At 40.8% G+C, this 23,031-nt stretch overlaps 1 protein-coding gene across 1 annotated transcript; it reads right to left on the minus strand.

Annotated features, from left to right (window-relative positions):
- Nucleotides 1-3,339: 3,339 nt before the first annotated feature.
- poc1bl (POC1 centriolar protein homolog B (Chlamydomonas), like) lies at nucleotides 3,340-21,347 on the minus strand. The gene is made up of 11 exons (XM_084919593.1): nucleotides 21,183-21,347; nucleotides 17,918-18,370; nucleotides 15,803-15,972; nucleotides 14,322-14,511; nucleotides 13,989-14,174; nucleotides 12,268-12,385; nucleotides 8,982-9,158; nucleotides 7,369-7,500; nucleotides 6,340-6,450; nucleotides 5,006-5,158; nucleotides 3,340-4,923 (listed from the first exon to the last, which is right to left on the minus strand). The coding sequence occupies exons 2-11, from the start codon at nucleotides 18,301-18,303 to the stop codon at nucleotides 4,792-4,794; spliced, it is 1,755 nt and encodes a 584-aa protein (XP_084775719.1). The 5' UTR covers nucleotides 18,304-18,370; nucleotides 21,183-21,347; the 3' UTR covers nucleotides 3,340-4,791.
- Nucleotides 21,348-23,031: the final 1,684 nt, after the last annotated feature.

The following is a 23,031-nucleotide window of genomic DNA, read 5'->3' on the forward strand; positions in this document are numbered from 1 at the left end:
GCCACAAAGCGTTGCAATAGTTTGTAGGCTTTTAATTTGAAAGCCTGAAAAAATGACGTTTATGATAAGCAGTCATTTTATTTCTATCTCCAAGTGGTCTTTTTAAATAGATACCCCGCACCCCCAAAAAACGTCTGCCAGATCCAAGTAGTTAACTTACATATATCGTCATCACAGGGGAGAGACATCACACAGGTGAGTTATTTGTGTTATTTGTTATGAAACGTTTTAAGCCCAATATCTTCTGCAGGCCATTGTTTAAAATAAAATGCAATTTTAAAAAAGATTTTCCTTCAGCTGCGGTGACATTTTTTCAGCACTACGGTGACCCTGGCAAACCCAGATCCGCTTCAAAATCGTTTATCTCTGCGTTCTCATTCATACGAGGCCCCTTGTCACTCATATGAAACCGATATGAAAACTCTTGACACGAAAGATGAAATCTGACACAAAATGTATGTTTAAGCAAATTAAAATGCTAAATAATTAAGGCGATCTTTCGAGGCGAGAAGGTAATTTGAGTGGTGCACTGTTTGATCGAGTACCCATATTGTGAAAACCACAAAGAGACACGGGAAGGTAACAAGTCAGCCGGAGTGTTGTAATATACCACGGTAGACTGCCCTTGTCGTGTCTGTCAGAGACTCAACATTCATGTGAGTGCATGAATGAGGGCGTTCTCATTTAGGACGAGATGATGGATAACATTTTCCATGCAATAGATAGCCTACTGTAATAGGTGCAAATATTAAAAAGGAAATTAAAACACTTATTAGTTGCACCTTTGGGGTTTGGGCTGACTTGAACAGAGGTTCCTGTAACGTGACTGGGATTAGCTCTGACCTCACCATAACCGGTCCAACTTGACTGTATTGTTGATCACCCAGTAAGCCTAGGCTATATTTAGTCAGTATATTTGTGTTTTACTAGGGAGGGGCAGGAGAGAAATCGGGGAAACTTGGGCCTTCACTATGTGCAGCATTATATACATTTCTACTTTTTAAATTTTGCAGTGATGGTAAATGGCATCATTCTGAGATAGCACTTTCCTACTCTCCTTGAGCACTCGTAGCATTTTATACAATTTCAACCAAGCACTTTTATGCTTTCTAACATTCCCACACATTCATACTCCAGTGAAACATCTGAGAACAAAATGTTGGGGTTCAGTATCTCATTCAAGGATACTTAAGACCGGAGGAATCAAACTACCAACCTTCCCGAGCTACAGCCACCCCATGTGATATCATGGGAGGCATCTTTTTAGAATGGTGTCTTCCTATAGGACTGGTGTGGATCCTGGCTTCCTCTCCCCCCTAGGCTACTTTTAATGATCAAAATGATTAAAATATGAATTTACTGAATAAAGTTTGTCATTTCATCTGCACTTTTTGTGGTCACACCTCGTTTTCAGGTCTGTGACAGATCATTAATTATTACACTATTCATAAAATTATAGTAGGGGGTATCTTGGGAATGTATCAATCATTAAAGCGTAGGAGTAACTGGGCTTATTTCATTCAGTACATTAGAATACAATAGGAACAACCACATGAAAACAAACTGCATATTGTTCCAGTTACACAGCTTTTATCATGCAAGATCTGTTCAGTTGAACTACACCCTTGTCAACCTTTCACTGACACATCTTGTCATGAAAGCCAAGTGACACAAATGCCCGTGGACCTGTGGATGAAAAAACAACATAGGAACCATGACTGAGTTTTCTAATGACTAATGCATTTTTAAAAGAAAAGAAAAGAAAACACAGCACCCAGCTGTCACTGAACCACTAAAAGTTGCCTATCTTTGTTGCATCCTATAGCTTTATTGTGTATATTGTGTTACCTTAAAAGAGTATTCTGTTATTTTGTTAGCTTTTTTTATACCACATACTTAGAATAAGTGTACTTTGGAAAGGTTTTTTTCTTAAGTAAGAAGGTCCAAGGATATATTAGTGATACATCATCTTGAATATCCAAATTTATTGCATCTATAATTATAAGATCTGTTGGGCCATTGTCATCATTCAGCCTTTAAACATCAAAAAACGTCCATACACCAATGCAGATGCTTACCAAAGATGTCCTCTGCATGCCTATGTAGATCCATCCATCCATTCGCTTCCGCTCATCCTTTTCAGGGTCGCGGGGGGCGCTGGAGCCTACCTCAGCTACCATAGGACGAGAGGCAGGGTGCACCCTGGACAGGGCGCCAGTCTGTCACAGGTTTCACACAAACTTTCACAAGTATGGCAATTTAGAATGACCAATTAATCTAACCCCACTAACTAATTAGTGATTAATGATTCTATGAATAATTGTAATTCCTGATCAGTTTTATATAATATTAAAACAAACGTGCTTTTCTTTCAAAAACAGGGACTTTTAAGTGATGCTGAACATTTCAGCTGTCGTGTGTTTCCTACCTCCTTTTTAAATTGTTCTGCTCCCTCTGTCTCGCCCAGCATTTTGCAACAGGACTCGGCAATTAGATAAAACATACATACAGTACCAATAGTTTTTTTTAGTGAAAATATAATGCAGTGGTTCTATGCTGTGGGGCAAAAAGTCGCTCCAGGAGGCAAACCTGGCTGAGTGAATAAGATTTTTATAGAAAAAAAATAGAACAACAAAGTTTGCCGATGGCATCTTGCTGGCCTTTCCTTTGATAAAATTCAACCTGGATCAGTTTCTATTAATAGCTAATAGAAAATATTGGGTGTAGGCATCGACTTTTTCTCTATTCTGAATTAGGGCATGGTAGAAAATATCTGAAAACCACTAAAACAACCCAGGTAACCAATGAATATTGTATCACCCAAACTATGAAAGATGACATTCTCACATAATATTTCTAGATTTACTGAAACATGAATTGAGAACGGAGAAAGCAAACCACATATTGTTGCTTGTGTACATTTGTGAGCCCAGAGACAGGGGGGAGGGGGGAGTGAAAAGTAAACTAGATATTAGCCAGAACATTTAATATCATTTTGGTTTCAAGATCCTTCTCTGTCGCCTGCCATTAGCGGTCAGTACTGATTTGCTACCAGTAGGTGGTGCCAAATTATTATGAATGCTGTGTGGATTACAGGCAGTAGCAGCTTTTCAGTCTTTGGTTGTTCAAATGTGAAATGCATGTTGTCGCTTAAACCATGACAACAACAACAACAACAAAAAGTACACATTCACACCTAGTGTAGCTGCAGCAGCTCACACTTTTCTCCTTTTGCTACACCTGGCATTTCATATAACGAAAAAACTTCTTCCTCATTCCTGACAGTTTAACTGTGCAATGCGCTGTTTGTGCAAGCGAGTAAAACAAAAGGCATGTGTGTTTGTGGTTAGTCTTTTATTCTTTCAATCATCCCAGCAGTCAAAAAAATCCTTCCCCATCCCCAACAGTCCAACCTCTTCTTCATATCAAGTAATCAACTTCCCTTTTGCCTCATCAGTAGTTTTTACTGGTCCCTTTAACCAAGCATTATTTACAAAGCTAACACGCAAAAGGAGTCATCTCACAATTTATCAACTAGTTTGAATATCACATATTCATAAATTCAAATTGCCATTTAGACCAAATGTAATTCAGTGGGAATGAATAGCAAAAAAATGCTATTCACCAGTCATTTTACCAACAGTTTCACTGAATCTCTTGGTCCTTTGATCCCAGTAGAAACACTAATGTGGTCTTGAGTGGGAAAAAAGAAGAAAAGAAAACCTAACAGGAGTGTTTTTGATGTAGTTTCAAGTACAGCTTACACACAAGACTCTTAAGAAAACTGGCACAGAGCTGCTCCCTTTAAGGATTCTTGTGACTGAACAAAAAAGAGGCTCTAGTGAGTGTTGTTTGTAGTTTTATAGAATTGAAAAAGCTCTAAATAAATACGCTGGCACATTTCATTTCGGCACGCACGGATTTGTGAGGGATGACAGGTTCTCAAAAGCAAAGTGACAGATGGGTTTAGAGGGTATTCTTAATTTAACACAACAGGGGAGAATAGATCACAACATCCGTGTCAACTCAATAAACCATCTGAGGCAAAATACACTTAAATAAATACTTCCAATCTCATTCAGAAGGTATTCTACCACGAAACTAGCTCCATAGACAAAAGCTAGAATTGAGAGGCAGTCTAGTATGACCACAGCTCCTTCCTCTCACATGATGGAGCACGTTAGGAAGCAGCGGGTTTGGGGCAAAACGCTGCCGACCTTACATTCCTAATCCATCGTTTTCCAGCAGCCTGTTTTTCACAATTTTTTTAAAAACAAATATGAGGACATAATCAATATTAATTGCACTTTAAGGCATTATTCTATAGTGCATGGTGATTTTCCGATCATGTTTCCGATCAAGAAACTGGCTTTAATCTCTTTGAAGGCACTGCTTCGTGTGCTACACATCTCGCTGCTTTCAAGTTGTTGCAAAACCCCGAGACGGCAATGACACTTCAGGTGTGCTGTGTACTCCACTCTGGCTGTAGAGGCACTTGGATGAAAGCAACAACAAAAAAAAGTCTTAAATTCAGCTGGTGTTCTTTAAAAAACGACCTCACCTCTGTAGGTATTCACAAAGGTTTAAAAGAACTGGACTGGGTGAGTCATTGGCTTAAAGTGACTTTCTCCAACACCTCTTTTTTTTCTTTTTTTCCCCCCATTTCCATTTAGTGCAGACTTGAAAAGTAACAGAAATGGGAGCAGCGGGGGTCATACCTCCGCTACAGTATTTGCACTGTGGTCACGGAAGGCCACTTAAGGGTCCCTGCTACTATCTAGCTTCCTCCCACTACCACTCAAACTTCCACTGCTGGGTTTTGTCCCCTGGGACGCAGCGCCTCATCTGGGCATCCGTGCGGCCGGTCGTTGTGCGGTAGGCTGTCACGCACATGTCTGAGTGTGGATGATAGATGGTCCTGTCCTGAAAGGTTGGAAGTTAAAAGCGTGGAGTCAGTTTACAGGAAAATGTGAACCTGTGGCACATACATTCATGAATCCCTTACCTCTTTGAACTCCCAGATGAGACTGGGAGGTCTGACTTCCTCATCACGAGGGCAGTGCCTCATTCCGATGGAGGTCTGTCCTTCCAGTACTTCGGCACACAGCTCTGTCACAGAGTTGAAACGGATCTCCTTTTGAGATGTGTATTCAAAGTACTGGAGAGAGAAAGAGACACAGTTATTTGTCCATTTTTTCTCCATTTACAGTTAAAATGTATTTCTTTGACACAAGCTTGTATTCACACATTTCTCTGAAAAGAAGCAGAGACTAAGAGATTAAAACTTTTCCTTCTTCTTTCTTCTGCTACATCTGTCTTTTGTTTAGAAAGCCAATTAGTGCAGTTTGGTATTTTTTTTTCTTACCCACTAGGATTACAGGATGTTTTACTCTGCTGTTGCGCCACGGCTATAAATGCACTATATGGTGCGTCGGCGAGTGTGTCGAGGGATCTCATGAGCAAAGACGGGGCCTTGGCCCTTTCAATCAAGCAGACATGAGCACAAACCCGACTCTTCCCCTCTGGTGTCATTTCAACAACCTGGTCCGGTGGGACAAAAGATGCAACGCTCCCTGTGCTACCCGTTAAGCAGAGGGTCAGGTAATCAATCTTTATACTTCCCCATCCTTTTCTTCACATCTCATACATCTTTCAGTTGCACTGGGGCCCCGTTATGGTCGTTTCTAATAAAAGACTTACTCGGGGTCCACTGTCTCTGGCTTCAAACTTATTTATCCAGGCTGTGCCATTCATTCTGCCCGTGAGGCTCATGTATCTTTTAAATGGAACGTGGTTCTTATGTGGGCCAGGGAAAGGGGCAGGAGGGAGGTGGTGAAGGGCCCTCAGGTTTTTGTTTCACCGAGAAGCCATTCAAACATTGATTTTCAGTCACACATGGCGCTTTTTGTGACTGAGGACACCTGATGCGGCGCATCAATGGGGTAATCAGAGATAACAGCCAGGTTGAAGATCCACAGAAAGAAGTTCTGCCTATTGTCTGACTCCAACATTAAATATACATCCTCGCAGATAAATAATCTGGTGCTTTCTAAACCAGCCGTTACTGGAATTGGGGAAAAAAAAAAAGCACCTGTGATTCATGTGCACCTTTTTTCCAGCGATGTGTGGATGCAATACCACATTCAGTTTTCCATTCATTACATTCAAGTCATGTTGGACACACCAGCACAGAGTAATTTTCTGGTGTGAATCAACTGTGGCAGCTTGTTTTAGGGGTTAGCAGAAAGTCTTGACATTTCAAGATATATCTCCCACGGGGGCCACGAGAAGCTGTGGGATTGTGTCAAGAAAGAATAAACACTGAAATGCCCGACGTACCTGGTTGCCTCCTTGGCCGTGGCAGCCGAAAAGAGAAATCTGGGAACCTGTGGGACTGTGCTCTGGAGCGTTGTAGTCAAGGCACTCTGAATGTATTCCTGAGCTACGCACCTGGCAGGAAGAGAGCAGTAAATATTAATAACAAGTGAAATGCGGCACTGTTTATCGATTCCTGTGAGGACTGTTTTTTTCTTGGATTTATTCTTTGCTGGCAGGTTAGACTTTAAGGCCACGTAGGATGCAACACCCCTAAAGATGGTGGATTAAGTCATCTGATTAAATCATTAAATGACGGTATATCACCAGGAAGCGAAAACAAATTGAACCTTTGCCAGTTTGCTTATTTTCCACATCAGTACACATATATTAATCAATATGAAATAAAACTTACTTTCACCCAGTTTCATAAGAAAATGTAAAATTTTTTTTGTCTGAGTAATGCCGTTCTTTCAGGTTTTGTCACCGTGTACCTGTAGTGTGGGTGTGCATGCAAATTTTAGACAGTTCTGACAGCAGAACATTTGAGATTTTGGACGATGCCCTCGCTGTAGCATTTGACTTCACAGCTGTCACTGGGAAATGTGTGTCGACGTGGACAGGTGGTGGATTTTTGGACATTATAACTAAAGAAGAAATCTTTGAGGGAATTTTCTTTTTCGCTTCCGAAAAAAACAGAGACATTGCTGTGGCTAAAATGTAATTGTTTTAAAATCCAACACTGAGCCAAGAGCAATTTTTCTGTAAAGCATTTTATAACAGGAGACTTCACCAGATGTCTGAATTAGAAAGGTCTTGAGCCCAGTCAAATGGATTTCAAAGCCTTCCCACTTTCAACGGGGTTTTCTCATATCATGTCTCACACGAATACTTTTGTTTCACACTTGAATGATGAATGAAGACACAGCCGCATTGCTGTCTTTTATAAATCACAACAAGATCTGCCATCAGTCCAAAAACTAAATAATTAATCTTGCACTAACAGGATCAATAACAGAATTCAGACACAGCATCTGAAAAGGAGACACTTACAGCCCCGTGCCAGCCCTCCCTGTCCTCAGGTACATGTAGTTCAGGATAGATATTCTTCAGATACCACTCAAAGCTGTTGCATTTCAGCTTCTCCCTCAAAAGTAGCCGTTCTGAAATATTCCCATATTTCTCCTGTGAAGCAACCACACAATGCATGAGTCACTGCTGTGGGTGAAAAAGCTGGTTAGATTTAGGAGAGTTTATTAAGAATGTACATTTATGGACAGTATCGCTTTATTTATACATTGCAGCTAAATTTTAATCATTAGAGCATGCACACTTTTCTTTAAATATACACTGTATGGACAAAACTACTGGGTCACTAACACATTACACCTACAGGAGCTACTGGAAACCATGCAATGAAGTTCCCTGTGCAGTTTTTCTGTAGATGTTAATGCCAGAGGGTGTTTGGAGCTCAGAGCATTATTTTTTAAGCAAATTTGGAGCATTTTTAGGCTTTATTAGCCTTACAGTACATGTCTGCTCAACCTTGTGAGTTAAACTGATTCTCAGGGCCCATTACTTTTGTACATACAATTTACATAAGATTTTTGACAACACAATTGATGGGTGTTTATATAAAGGACACAGTTAGACTTTTAAAGCAAATATTTACATCCTGGATATGAGAGGTGAATCCGGCTCCTGTAACTCCAAAAATCGAGTTCAAATAAGAATCTCAGGAAGCCAACTAGCAGGTTATTGCCAACAGTGCATGTTTTAAATAGCTGTGTTTGCTAAGGCGTGAAGTCTACCCTAGAAGTCTAGAGTTATTCCTTTGGCATGTTTGAGGATGGATTATAACAAGACCGCCTAACACACACACACACACACACACACACACACACACACACACACACACACACACACACACACACACACACACACACACACACACACACACACACACTAAACTAATTCAATCATAAGATTTCTGATCTATCGAGTACTTTTTCTTTGTGATCCTTACTGCATTGTGCTCCCAATCTCAAAATAAACAAGAAAAAATATTTAAAATAAATGAACAAAGAAACAACATAAAACAATAATTCCTTATAAAAAAATACATTTATAACAGCTGTTCTTTCTTTATAAAAGTGTAAAGAAAAGTTGGAATATCAACATGATTAAATGTATTCAATGAAAATTATATAACTCATTAATCAAACTAGTCACACGTCTATCGCTCTATAGCTGCATGACAAATTATGACAGCAACGTAATAGACTTGGAGCTGATGATCTTGGTCTGTGCTGTGTTCAATCTCCCCTGACCAGGTAATTTATTGTTTGATCAAAGATCCCTGACATTAATAATGCACTTTTTTTCAGATAGTTGAAACTGAGATACATGAATCTTTGATGGTGCCCAATACTCAGAACCCGAGAGGCACAGCACTCACACCATACACACACACATGTGAACACCCTCAGTACCTCAATACACCTAACCCACTCAGTCAGATACTGATCTTATATCCACACCTACAGGGGGCAGTTAGATGAATCATCTAAATCTGACACCAAAAATAACTATTCAATTTACTGTCTACACATGGTGCCGGATAGTGTGACAACATATCAGTGCATGAAACACGCAAAGTGTCTTACCTTTCTGGCTGGAGGGTTCCTGTTGTAGAAGTGCTTTTTGTAAGAGTCCATCCAGACCTCTGCAGCTCGGACAGTATTCTGGAGGAAGTTGGGCCGCGCGTAAGGGGCTTTTTTAGGGAACACATGTCCCACGTGCGAGCAGGGATGAATCTCCAGGCTGCCCCCACACTGCCACACCTAAGGGTGGCAGATATGTAAGTAAGTAAAGTAAAATGTATTTATATAGCACTTTTCTAGATAACAACTGTGTCACAACAACAATCAAGAAATAAAAAAAAATACAAATATTAAAACACAAACTCTTTAGTGGAGTCCACAGATCTCAAATGTTAATGTTACCTCATTTCAAGTGAAGTTTCTACAATATGTTAACGTGCCCACAACACGAGTGAAAAACAAACACAATCACGTTTCCAGGATTGTGTTTGTCAGGAAAATTAAGGTCAAGTATAAAGATGGCTGCTGAGCAGCCCAAGCACAAACGATGTGTAAACTGGGCTAAAAGTAAAGAGCGACGGAGCAAGTGTCCCTCTCACCTGATGCCTCTAATTGTTTTTATTTTGTAACGTATTTCTCTCTCTCATGCAAGTATCTTTATCTAGTACTTAAACCATAGATGGGTGTGACATGTGTGCCCCACCAGTAACGCATGTTCTCAGTATTCATGGGTTATCACACCTATCTTCAAACTCAGCCTTACACACATGTCAGGCGACTGCATTTTGCATGCTTGTGTTACTTTTGTCTTTTCCCTAATTTATGTCTTCTCTGCCCTTCATCGTCCTGCCTGCGACCTGGAAATTAATCTCAGTACGCCTTGTCGAAGGACGCCTCAATTCCTACAGGGAAGGAAGGAAGACAGACAAGAGAGGAGGGTTGCTGGAGGAGCTATAATCAAGAATGCACGAGTGTTTTCTTTGCTAGAGTATTTTTACCTTCAATGTATAAAAAAAAACATGCTACTCAGGTAGAATATGTAAACAATAGTAGGAAGAGGACACTTTCAAACAACCAGTCTTTTTTTATTCATACATTTCTTTCAGTGGATGATCAAACAGTCTGCCCTTCACTTCTTATGTGTGATTAAAATGAGCCATATTGCAAATTTAATCAAAAGTAGCCGGTAACATAAAACATCATGAACACTGTTACACCTGCGGTCATAAAAATGCAGCAGCGGTTGGGCTATAACAAAACAATTTACGACCCAGCTTTGCCACATCTTGGATTAAACTGATGTTGATTTAAAATGAGGCTCCAAGGTAAGGATGTCTCATATTGTTAAAACACCTGTTGGCTCAGCTCCTTGATCCTCGTGTCCTTTCCTCCTCACATCTTTAGTGGGAAGGATTAAGATGCAAGGAAAAGGAGTCGAGAATGTAAAATTTGAGTAATGGGAAACGGAAATACCTGTCCACAGGCAGACATATAAAGATTTATCAAAGGTGCCTGTGAAGGTTGTTTCCACTGCTGAAGATTTTTCCAAAACAACATTTTGCAAAAACTCACAAAGTAAAAACATTACCAGCTTCACCTCACTGCTGGTAAATGATTATAGACCACATGGGAGACCCTTCACATGTGGGACAGGGGAGGGTTGGGGGATTACTAACACTTGGGCCACCTATTTCCTGTACATTTGACCTAATGGACCTCAACCATCTTCAATCTCGGCCTTTGACACCTGTGTAAGTTTTTTCTTTTTTGGACTGCATCATCCACAATGGATCTTTTTCCCAGCAGCCACTCTGACATGAAATCGTGGGCAAAGACAGCTGTTACTAATCGCCTTAATGAGGGCTCAGCACTGAAACAGATCAGAACTGTCATGACTGCAGTAGTAACACCTGTGTTTGACTACTACATTTTGTCAAATGGCTGCTGTGAAACAAGTCTATTGTGGTGTGTTTTGACAATAACACTGTGCACAGTTTTGTATCAAATATTACAACATGGTGATTCAGCTTCTTAACATTATTTTTAAGTCCTTATATTATAGGAACAGCTTGAGAGAGACAGGTCATGGGGAAAAAACAGAGGTGGTGGTAAGCCGCACAGCTGCTGCTGTAAGTTGGTGCACTGGGCATGTGCTGTATCTGTAAGCTGTTGGTTGCCACATGATTCTGTTTAACTTTATGTGTATCGGTCCACCTTGTCTTGATGTTCCTTTTAAACAAAGATTACAAAACATGATCTACTACAGGTATTATCTGAATGAAGAAACTGTGCTTTATCAATCTTACCACAAAGGTTCAACACATACTTTTGTGAGTCATACAGCTGCATTTATACTAGAACCTACACAGACAATATCTTTTTAAAAACCTTACATTAATGGCTGGATCGTTCACCATTGATCGAACAAAAGATTAACATCCTTAAACAAATGGTCTGGTATTGATTTAGTGCTTTTCTACACAAGTCTTATTAACCATTTACCCACACATTCACCTAAGTGCTTTTTTAATTCCCACACTCGCACTCCGCATTGGGGTTCAGTTTCTTACCTAAAGATAATTTGACATGCAGGTTGGAGGTGCCAGAGATCAAAATACTGACCTTGTGATTAGTAAATGACCCACTCTACCGCCTCCTACACAAGGCAAAGCCATTATCATATGTCTATAGGCAAACAGCTAATGCAAGACAGTCCTTTCCATCTTAATTCAGAAAGCATTTTACGCCGCACCACTATTTTTCAGCACTCCAAAAAAAGAGACCTAGAAACCAATTCACTAAACATAAATTATGTATGGGAAAAAGTCCCGGTGAGAGGCATTTTTGTTTCCACATGCATAACATATCACTCAGCTGAACAGCCCATTCTTCTTCACAATGCAGACAAATACACACTATAAATCATACAAACACAATTTACATTCCTAATCTTGCATGCTCCTGCTTAAAATCTGTGCCAGCTTGATTGACGCCAGCAAGTGAAAAGTGACACCAACATCACAACAAGGTATCAGCCAATATAAGGCTGCAGTTTCACATACCCTGACTGACTGTGATCTGACACTGACTCACGCCAACTACGCACCAGCGTGCACAGGATAAACCTTTTCCAACTAAATTTAATGATCTTTCTCTCTGCTCTCTATCGCAGTAAAAAAAGCTGAGTAAAGATATGGTTTGTCTGGATCTGGTAACAAAGCAACTCAGATTAGTGAGTCTTTCGCAAAATGTTTTAAAAGAACCACTCAGGTCTAATATCGATTAAGTGGCCCTGTGGGGGCTAAGCAGACACTTCACTGTGATTCTGAGTCATGGAAAATTAACTCACCCTGAAAGAGAGCTCCAGGTTTTCTCCTCCCCACACATCCATGCCCATGTCATACGTGCCCAGATACTCAAAGTAGGCCTTGCTAACAGCAAATAATCCCCCGGCCATAGTAGGAGACCTGTGAGAATACAAGAAAAACAAGATCATTTTTTATCATGGCCACGTTCAATCCCGTTACACAGAAAAACTCAGCGATTCCCACTGCGCAAGTAGTTGGCGATAGTGGGGAGAAAAGAAAAAAAAAAAAACTTCCTTCAACAGGAAGAAATGTCTGACTGAAACAGGCTTAAGGAGGGCAGCCATTTGCCTTGAGCAGTTGGGGTGAAACAAAAATTACAGAAAGGGACAGAAAAAAGATGACGGAGAAAAAATAACACAAATTATGGAACAGAAGATACAACGTTACTGAACTGTAACAGTGTCATACAAGTGAACATCGGTATGTAACCTTTCACTCAATGAATCCAATCAGTTCCAACCAAATCCATGCATACTTGCAGAGACTGACATATGGATGGTTTAGGGTTTCCTAGCAAACTATAAGGTTCAAAACACCTTAAAAGTGGAGCTAGTGCCAGTCTCTGAATTAAATAGGGAGCTGGTTCCCTAGGAAAGAGGTTTATAGTCGAAGGCTCTAAGAACCACAAGTGAACCTGCCCTCTGGCAGCAGAGTGCTCTACTGGGATAATACGGTACCACTGTCCTTAAGATATGGTGGGGTTTTGGTTCATTAAAGGCTTTATGTGTGAGGAGTATACCAATGAGGAAGCCAATGACATTAAGATAATTTGGGAGATATATCATTTCTTATACTTTATTCTGATTATCTGAAAGCTTATAAGAGAACTGCTGCGACATCTTGATATTAACAAGTGTAAATAGTCCAGCTTAGAAGTTAAAAAAAGCTATAATTAAGTCCATAAATTTCTGGATAATGACAGGACTTTTGTAATTTTTGTAATTGCAGACTTTCAACTTTTATTCAACTGTTTTAGCAAAACTAACTACATTAACTGTTTAGGAAATTGTGCATGTAAGACAAACTGGAAACTGATGAATACAAACTAAACTGTCCTGGTGAGGCTAATTTAATATCAGTGTTCTGTATCAGTGTTACCTGTATTAAAATGTTGTGTCAGTGGTGTCAAATGCAGCAAAGAGATGGCAGGACGAGAATATAGACAAGTTGATTAACTGAGGCTATGAGAAAATGATAAGGTAGCAGGAGGCATAATGGATTTCCCAGTGTTTTAAAGATCAATCACACAGTGAGGATTTCTCCTGACTCAAAATAGGCATTTGGGGAATGACTATGAATACAAACACTACTGGTCTCAATAAAGTTAAAACAGTCTCTGTTACCTCACTTAACAGTGGTCTGTCTAGTTTCATATTACTCTGGCCATTCAGTATTGCATGTTAATCTTGAGTAAATGAAATCCTCCTTTAAAAAAACAGCCACGATGCTTTTTCTTTGGGGGAAAGACAAAACATCTTTTGGGGAAGCAATATTTTTATGTGCTGGGCAAACCCTAAAAATTTGAGGGTTTAATAAAAGTATAATTTAATAAGCAAGTAAAAAGTAATAAAGTATGCAAAATGACAAATTAGTAATGAAAGGTAGATTACGCTTCATGAGAGCAGATCTCTTCACTGACATGTGTCAAGCTGATAAAGTGATCTCTCATGACAGTAGGCCTTGGAAAGTACCATACTGTTACCTGATGGGGTCGATGCGAGACTTGCGCCTCTTGCGTTCCATTTCAGGGACAGAGTGCCACTGAAAGGTGAGTCTCCAGTCAAATCCTCCGATCATTGGCTCATCTGTTTGCATGTAAAACTCAAACGTGTTCCAGTCGATGGTGTCGATCACAGGGCACACGATGGTACTCGCATTCTCAGAAATCCTAAGAGACCACAACAGGCAGAAAGGAGGGTGGCAGGAAAAAATGAAAAGAAGGGGGGGGAAGAAAAGTTGATTCAATGTGAGTCTTAAAGCTTAAAAACAATTTCTTCCTTTTTCGGTTAAGGTTGTTAAAAATGTATTTAGGCACCTTTCCAACAGAGGCTCAATCCAGCCAGGAACACACTCACAGTGGCAGTCAAGAAATGTCAGCACGTCACCGGTGGCATAGGTGGCGCCAATGAGACGTGCACGAACCAGCCCCTCCCTTTTGTTGGTGCGGATAAGACGCACACGTTGCAGATCACTGATGTAGTCGGCTAGCTTGGATTTCAGGTAGCCTATTTTTGTAATGCAAACACAAAGAAATCATGATATCAAATGATTTAGTATTAAAACAAGTGGACAGACACACAGGTACTTCTATATTTATGGATTATGAAGTGAAATGTTCATCAGCTCTTGATACAAAACAATCATCTTGTCACCAACTTATTACTCCTTCATTTGTGTTTTATTGGCTGCTCACCATGCGTCATTACCTACAGAACTGCATACTAGTCCCTGATGATTTGGGAAATACCAGCACCCTGTTTTATTGCACATTTATCATGTTTATTGAGGCAACGCTGGTATCAAAAATAGTAGTAGGTGATTCATGCAGTTTTAAACACACGTCAACACTAAAACTTGATACGCTAGATCCGGTTTAGCCAGCTTTAAAGGGGAAAGCTGTCACTCCTCCAGCAGCCGGCTGTCTGGTTTAGGAGTGGCATGTCTAACATTCCAATTGGTCAGAGTGGCTGGAGGAAAGGAAATGATGTCACTGCAACTCAGTGCTCACTGAGATCATCTTTATGGTGTAATGTCTCTGATCCGCACAGACTAGACTTGCTGTGACCAAATACTAATTCCATTAAGACAGACAGACATCAAGCACCTCCTATATCCAGTTTCTGAGGTGTAGTAGTATCATTCTTAGAGTCAGCACAAGTCAGCAGACAGCAGACAATCCATTTACTGATGAAAACTGCGAGATGTGACTGAAAGCACCCCAAAAGCCAGGGGGCAGACGCAGAGTGTAGACTGTTTTGCTACTCTTGTGCTGTTCCTGAGGTCCAAACGTTCCTGACTTGCTTACAAAGATGCTGGCTAAAGATTTATATTGCTTTGTTCTTAAATGACAAAATAACAAAATTTACCTGAAACAAACTCTCACAATCACAATTTTAAACACAACCTTTTTTTTAAAAAAATGTAATTACCTGGCCAAGTTTTAAATTTCTTATCCTTCCTGAACAGATTTATCTGCTCTGGGAATATTGTCAGGACAGGAAATGTGTCAGGACTTGTTTCAGAGGACTGTTTTTTTTCTAATTGCTCTATTCAAAGGCATTCACTATTCATCCCACTATAGACAGCATCTTTATTTCTATATATAGCAGGCTCCTTCTTGAATCGTCTTTTGTACTTTGTCACTGTGCCAAAATCAAAGCGGCACGCAAATGAGGTTTGGTTCAACTGGTTTACTAAACTAGGCCGAGGCTGTCAGTCATCTTTGTTGCACAGCTCGTAGGACAACTTTTTGCCCATTTTACTTGTACAGAGACAAAATTACACACGCTTACAAACCTCGGTCACTGAAGTCATCGACGAGGATGATCTCTTTCAAGAGGACGGCAGGCGTGGTTTCCAGCACGCTGTGAATAGTCCTCAGCAGGGTGGACCAGGCCTCGTTGTAGAAGGCTATGATCACAGAGGTGGTAGGTAAATGTCGGTAGTCAAACTTCTTACTTCGGCATCTGAGGCATGCAAGTGTGGGTGGAGGGAGAGACAGAGTTGACACAAGCTTTAGTGTACTGTATTTTCATGGAGACACAACAGCACTGTAAATGAACTCATACAAGCATGAAATTATTTTTATATGGCCAGAGCAGGCTCAGCGACAAGTGTGGCAGGAGGAGGCTTCTGGTCCTAATCCAGATGGCACTCATTAAAACAATAAAGAGAAGCAGAAATATGGATGGGGGTAGGGAGCGTATTACACCAATGAGCAACATACCACAGCAGCGCTCTGGGAGAGATGACGGGGGGGGGGGGTGAAAAAAAAAAAAGAAAGAAAAAATTGGGACCAAACTGAGAGCGAGGAGAAATACTGAGAAATCAAAAGCTGGAAACTGGAGAAAGAGAGAGCAAAATATGACACAGAAAGTCAGGAGAAACACGAAAAACAAAAAGGGTAAAATGTTTCTGTAAGCTCAAGACTATGAAAGCACAAAATTGGCACAGATTTTTAGCAATTTTGTAGCCAGAGTTCCAATTTACAAATATGACATTGCTGGAAGTGAGTTGGACACAACAAATCAAATGAGCTACTTCGCCCTCCCCTCAGAAGCACTGTGTTTATAGTGCTGCAGTTTCATCACAAGAGAGCCTAAAGCTAATCCGCTAAAAAAAAAAAAAACACCTGCTGGAGGAAACGGGAAAATAGTAATGGACTAGGTGCAGAACTACAACAAACATATACACCACTTCAAAATGAATAAACCTGGGAGGACATGACCCATTTGCTTACAGATTTACAAGCCCTAAAGCCAAACAAAAACACTAGCGCATCTGGAGCAGTCTGACAAGAAGAATGAGAATTTACTGTTCTCAGATCTTACCGAGTGTAATAACAGCCAGTCGTGGCCATAATTTAATCCTACGGCATGTTATCTGACAAGCAGCGGAAGTATATCAGCTGACATAACAACAAAACAAGTGCATAAATATATAATATGTTCATACAGAAAACACCCAGAGCACTGCTGCATCCTGTGTCACATCTGCACTCGTCAAAATGTCCCTCTGCCACTGCTAGGCCCACGTCACCCATCGTTACAAGGAGTTCATCTCTATACAAACTACTGCAAGGAATGCTATTATAGTGAGGTGTGAAAGGGATATGTCATGGTTTAACATTATTTCTGAAAAGGAACAGGGTGTTACTTTCAGCCACTGAGACATTTTCCTCCACCCGGCGAGAGCATCTTTGTGTGTGTGTGTCCCAGTAGTGACAAGGGTTACTCCGGTTACACCTAGGTGACCCATGAGACTCATTTTCCAGCTCCAGTTTAAATAACATTTAGCTTGGGGTGTTCAATGAGCATAAAGAGAACAATTGTATTTAGCTGTGATTGCAAATTTGATGCTAGAAATGATCTATAATGCTTTACAAATATACTCCAGGGCATTTAAAACAAACACACGGCCTTTACACAATCGAATGACGGTTCTCGCCAAGTTGATGCTGATGCAACATCTGGGTTTCATTAGCATGAGAGGCAGTAAGCGAAGAGACAAAAGGCCAAAGGGCCGAAGGAGAAACTGCTAATAAAAGACATCACACGGTGTATTTCAGCTGCTGACAACAACCGAGGATGAAATGAATCAATTCAGGCAAAAAGCCTCTTACAACAACTTCACCAAGCCCTGCACTGGATCACACGAGCCTTCATGCTTGTCTCTAACTGTCAGTGAAAACGTGATTCCAGTAAAGAGTTCAACTTAATCTCTACTGAGTAATTTGTAACCGTTGTAGCACTGAAGATGCTCCAGGCAATATTCAAGGCCTCGTGTATTAGCAAGGAAAATAGAAAGCATTAAAAAAAAAAAACAATTTAAGTGACTTTTTTCTCGACTCGTTGTCAGATGCCATCACTCAGTAAGTAACTAATGGATTATTCTTGTTTTTTCTGTACTCACTCTTTCATCCTGTGGTCCTGGATGTGCCGATGGAGGGAGATCTTGTCGCTGACATAAATATTGATGGCATAGTGCTCCACGCTGTCCTGCTCCTGCTTCTTTTCTTCAGGGCTCAGGTTGAGGTGTGTGGCCCGGCCCCACTCCCCTGGTCCATTGTTGTCTGCTGGTGGTTTAATGTACAGAGGCCTAGCCAGCTGCTCATCATTCCCACTCTCCTCTGAGACCAGCTGTCGTGCCTTAAGATTTTGGTCTTTAACCTCATCCTCCACAGAGGAAGAGAAAGGGAAAGAGGAGCGCTCCAACAGCAGATAGCCAAGCCACAGCACCCACAGGAGGAAACCAGCCTTGGCCAGCAAGCCCAGCTTTCGAGAAACACGCCCCCTCATGACAGGAACCACCAAGGAAGGACAGTGACAGGCTGAACTTCAGGGTGCCCTTACAGGACACAAGCCTCTGGAGGAAAGAAAGAAATAGACAAAAGTTTATAATCACACACATTTTATGTCACATTTTAAAGCAAACCACAAAAGGAGGCGGCTGAGAAACACCGCTGACAGGAGCAGACTATCGGAACTCATCTCAACAAAGCTCTCCCATTAGATAAGGCTTAATCAAGTAAGAACCCAAGTTCTTAATCTAAACACTTACATCCACGAAAGATCGTATCTGCCTCTAAATGCACAAGTGCCCTGAGGACATCGCTCCCATTGACCAGACCAGCGGTAATCAACGCTGACATCATAAATATGCTTGCATGCTCAGGGCCACATTAAGATGCTCATTAAATACAAATTGCAAAGATGGAAGAGGCTAAATTATGGCTCACACGGCAATGTGCTGAATAAATTAAGTCTGTGATGCACTCCAACGAGAGATATGTCAGCCTGATAAAATTAATTAAAACTGAGCTGTTTTATTCCCAGTGAATCGCACTGAGTCTTACCGGAAATGTTTCTCACATCTGTGCCTCATATACAGTCAGATTTTCCCCCTAAATCCAAAAGTTATATCAAGTCTTTTAAACATTCACCTTTTATAATTTTCCTTCCTTTTCATTTTTGAATACCCTAAACATATATGACACATATTTGCAGCAAAGCAGAAAACACATACTTAAAGACAGTGGTCAAACAGCCAGGTTTATGCCTTTTGTTTAGATTTGGGTTTAATTCATTGTTAACTAGGAAACCTTTTAAAAGACTTGATTTTTTTAAGAATCTGGTCTTTTGAAGGATTTCTCATTTTAAGACTTGTGTTCTCTTCCACTCAGCCAAATTCAAGGCTGATTGGAAGAAACCTTAAAAAACATTTTTAAAAAAATTGGAATAGGAAAAACATGTTATTTTTTGGCTTTTTTGAAAAACAGGATTGCCCGGGTTTATCGGTACATAAAGACAGCAGTTTCGACATCTGCATTGGCTTAGCCTGCCAAAAGCTACAAGAAGCCTGTGGTAAAAACAGACCACTTAGCTATGTTGACACTGATCTGGATGTAATCACATAATTGTGTTGCATTAATATTAGAGCAGGGTGCCATTTGCCGTAGTGCCAGCTAATGTCAGACAGGCTTAGTGGCAATAATGATTCACACACACACATACACAGTCCCACACGCCACAGCAGGGCTTCTCCCTCCTCACAGAACAGGCTAATGATGGTTATTTCCAACTTTTACCAAAAGAAAAATGCAAATTATGAGAAAAGCTTGGCTTAAAATGGCCTTTGAGGAAACGCTTTAAAAGCAAATAGAAAAATCAAAGAGTGCACGCATCCGCAGTGCAGAGTAAAAAAGAAACTCAATTGCCAATGGGAGTCCTTCAAGGCAGCAGCGCAGCCTTTTCACTCCAGTCTGGGCTGTGGCCAGAGAACTCTGGACTCCTGAGGTTTCAAAATGGAGACGCTTGCAAACAAAACCCCCTTTTATTAGCAGTCCATCACACCTTCCACTCTCTCTGAATCTGATAGCCTTACCCAGGGCAGCTGCTGGGATCAAGCAGGATGGGGGCAGAGGGCTAAGATGCAACGTTAATCCTGACCTGCTTTTTGGTCATGAAACAAAAACACACAAAAAGAAGGGAGACGAGGGATAACATTGGTTTCCTGGGGTGCATTTTCTGCTGCATGTCCCACCCAGAGAGCAGTGAAAGGATGGGTCAATAGCTGATAAAATAAGACTCTATGTTAGAGTCACTTAAAATTCTGATGTCATGAAGCCCCAACTTCTCTCCACGGTCAGCCTGGAATGAACACTATGTACTGCATACATTGCACGCTTCATTTCCTTGTCAACCAGTCCAGAAACGACAAATAGCTGTAAATGGTGTAATATCCAAGAGGCACTAGCTGAACAGGTTACACAAACAATGCTTGACAAAGCAAAGCAACTCTTCCCCACCAACCGACTGGCTCTATTTCATTTTAAGAAGACAGGGATCACTGACTCATCTGAGCAACACAAACAGCTCTCAGCTGCACTCTGTGTATATGGTACTGACAGAAAGGAGCCTGGGTGGGATGAGTGATGATGGCAGGCTTAATTTAACTGTTGTCTCTGACACACAAACAAACCCAAACACACTTGAAACACACTTTAAAACAACGCTCCCCCTCCTCGCTTTATTAAAGCTGATAGGTGCTCCAAATGAAAGCAAAAGTAAATCTCGAGTAAACCCCTAACACTGCCATCTCTCTCCCTACGGCCTAGCTGATGATCAAACTTTTATCTTAATTTGTATTTATGAGGAAAGGGGAGCTTTGAGGAAAAGAGAAATAGCAGTGGAGAGAGCGCCTGTCTCGAAAGCTGCAGTCGTAACACGCAAGTTCAGCAACAGGTCTTCGGATCTGTCAAACTAAATCAGTGTTTGGCTCCTAACTACTCGGACAGTCAGCAGAGAGAGCAAAAGCCTCCGCTGACCCCCCTGGATGAAGGTCGCATTAAACACACGCATAGCACAGCAGCAGCAGCGCGCGCGCGTGTGTATGTGAATGTTTGTGTGGGAAGAATAACCTCAACTTTCTACAAAGCCTCCACTTGAATTAGCAGCTACTAGAGGCTAAATGACAACCTCTTCCTACTTTAAAAGAAAGTCCACATTAGTTGTAGTGCCAAAGTTTTTTAAGTTTAATTACTGTTAAACGAGTGAGGAGCGCAAATAGATTTTATCGACATCGTCAACAGACAAACTGTACTTTGAACTTGACGACACATTGTAGCTGGGAGAGCATTTCTGTGAAGAAAGACGAGGTTAGCTTGTGTTGAGTTTACCTTCGCAACAAGTTACATGTCTCGGAGTTACTTCGAGAGAGTTGAGGCCGTTGTCTGTCAGCCTGGCTGCGGTCTTCTCACACTCAAACCTCTGGCTTGCAGATGTCAGCATACCCACATCCTTTCCTCCACACTGGGTTTCTGACCTCTGTCAAGACAAACTGAAAAACTACAGCGGTTCCGCCGTAACCTTTCAAAATAAAAGTCCAACAATGACAGGAGTTTAACAATAAGTATACATAGGAATAAAACATTAAAAAAAACATCTCTATATGTACAGAAGTATATGTTTATATATGGTATTATTATCCATTAATGTACGTTACATAAACGTCAATGTGTATTTTTTTCAATAACCTAAATTATTCAATGAATAACACACGTAATTGTTCGTTTAAGCTATACGGTACCCCATGGTTTGTACTTATGTATGTTGTCTACAATAGATTTTTACTTCTTGACATTTCGTCATATTAACTTCCTCATACAAAAACGTGGGGGGTGGGGTGGGGTTGTAGTTGGTACTTCCGGTGTTGTTAGCGACGTCTCCAGTTAAATTGACGAAGTACTTCATGCTAGCCTGTTAGCTATTCATTTGGCTCTGTCTACAACTGAAACCCCACAGGTTTTTAATAACTTTAAACTTTGCATGTGACAGCCTTTGTATGTGACTGTCTTTGTATGTAACTTTGGAGTGATGACTATAAACTTTATATCCTGACGTGAGTTTGTCTAAACTTTAATTTGTGCAAAAACTCCGCTACCTTTCGAGATAAACACTCGACCTGCACTTGAAAACAATGATCTGAAGCGCTTCGTCATTTTACCATGACTTTATAAGAGCCCAAAATGTTTGACTCATGTGTCGCTGCTTTCTAAAAACAGTCATTTTACAAAACGATACACCCACTTAGAAACTCCTGCCACGTCTGTAGTACGTTTATGAGCTGATAACATCAGCTGAATGAATGAACCTTCTATCCAGATGTAAAGAGTGTCACTGTTTGCATATCATGAAGACATAGCAGACATAATGCAAGAGAAAAAAATAACATGAGCTGGTGTTTTACCACAGCAGCAACTGCAACTTTTAATCTTCTTTAAAGAGTTAATTGGATTTAATAGCAGGCTTACAGGTTTGTAATTTTGATGCAACGAAAATTGCATGGAGATCAAAGACTCCAAAGCATGCAATAAAGTCTGTTCAGTGTATTGATGTCAGGATACATGAGGCAAAAAGACTGTAGGCGTTGCTTTTTGGTTTGATCGTGATGCCATGTAGTGTCTAACCCCCCCAAAAGAGCAAATGAGAAACCACTGTGATGTTCACAGGAATGCCGAAAGGATCTATGCGCCCCACTGTACAAAGGGACTGTGTAATCCACACAGACACATGCACCAACAGCCCTTCCCTCTGTGCTCTCGCTATTATGAGCTTGGTTTGTTTTCTCATAGTTCCTGGTTCCTGCTCAGGCTGGACCACACTTGCCTAGAGTGTGCAAAGCGCTAGTGCAGCCTGTTTTTTAGGCAGACACCTGCACGGCTTGGTAACTTGCCAATATCCTTTATTCCTCTCGCTCTTTACTTTTCCTTTCCGTATCCCCATTTGAAACCAATTGACACCTCTCTCTGTGAGGGTGATGTGCCCTCATCCGGAACTGAAAAGGGTCCCATTTCCCTGATAGGGATCTCGGGCTTTCACAGCTACAAGGAGGGCTGTTGTACAGGTCTTTCCTCCATTCAAGCTGTCATTTAGTTCACATATGCAACGTGCCCCATTTCCTCTTCATTCTCAAGTTAGTGGCAAAAGTGATTTAATCAGTGTGGAATCTAGTCTTGTTATGGTTTT

Source organism: Perissodus microlepis, chromosome 22 (genome assembly GCF_051167445.1).
Source record: "Perissodus microlepis isolate ML-2025 ecotype Zambia chromosome 22, ASM5116744v1, whole genome shotgun sequence".
NCBI classification, from domain to species: domain Eukaryota; kingdom Metazoa; phylum Chordata; class Actinopteri; order Cichliformes; family Cichlidae; genus Perissodus; species Perissodus microlepis.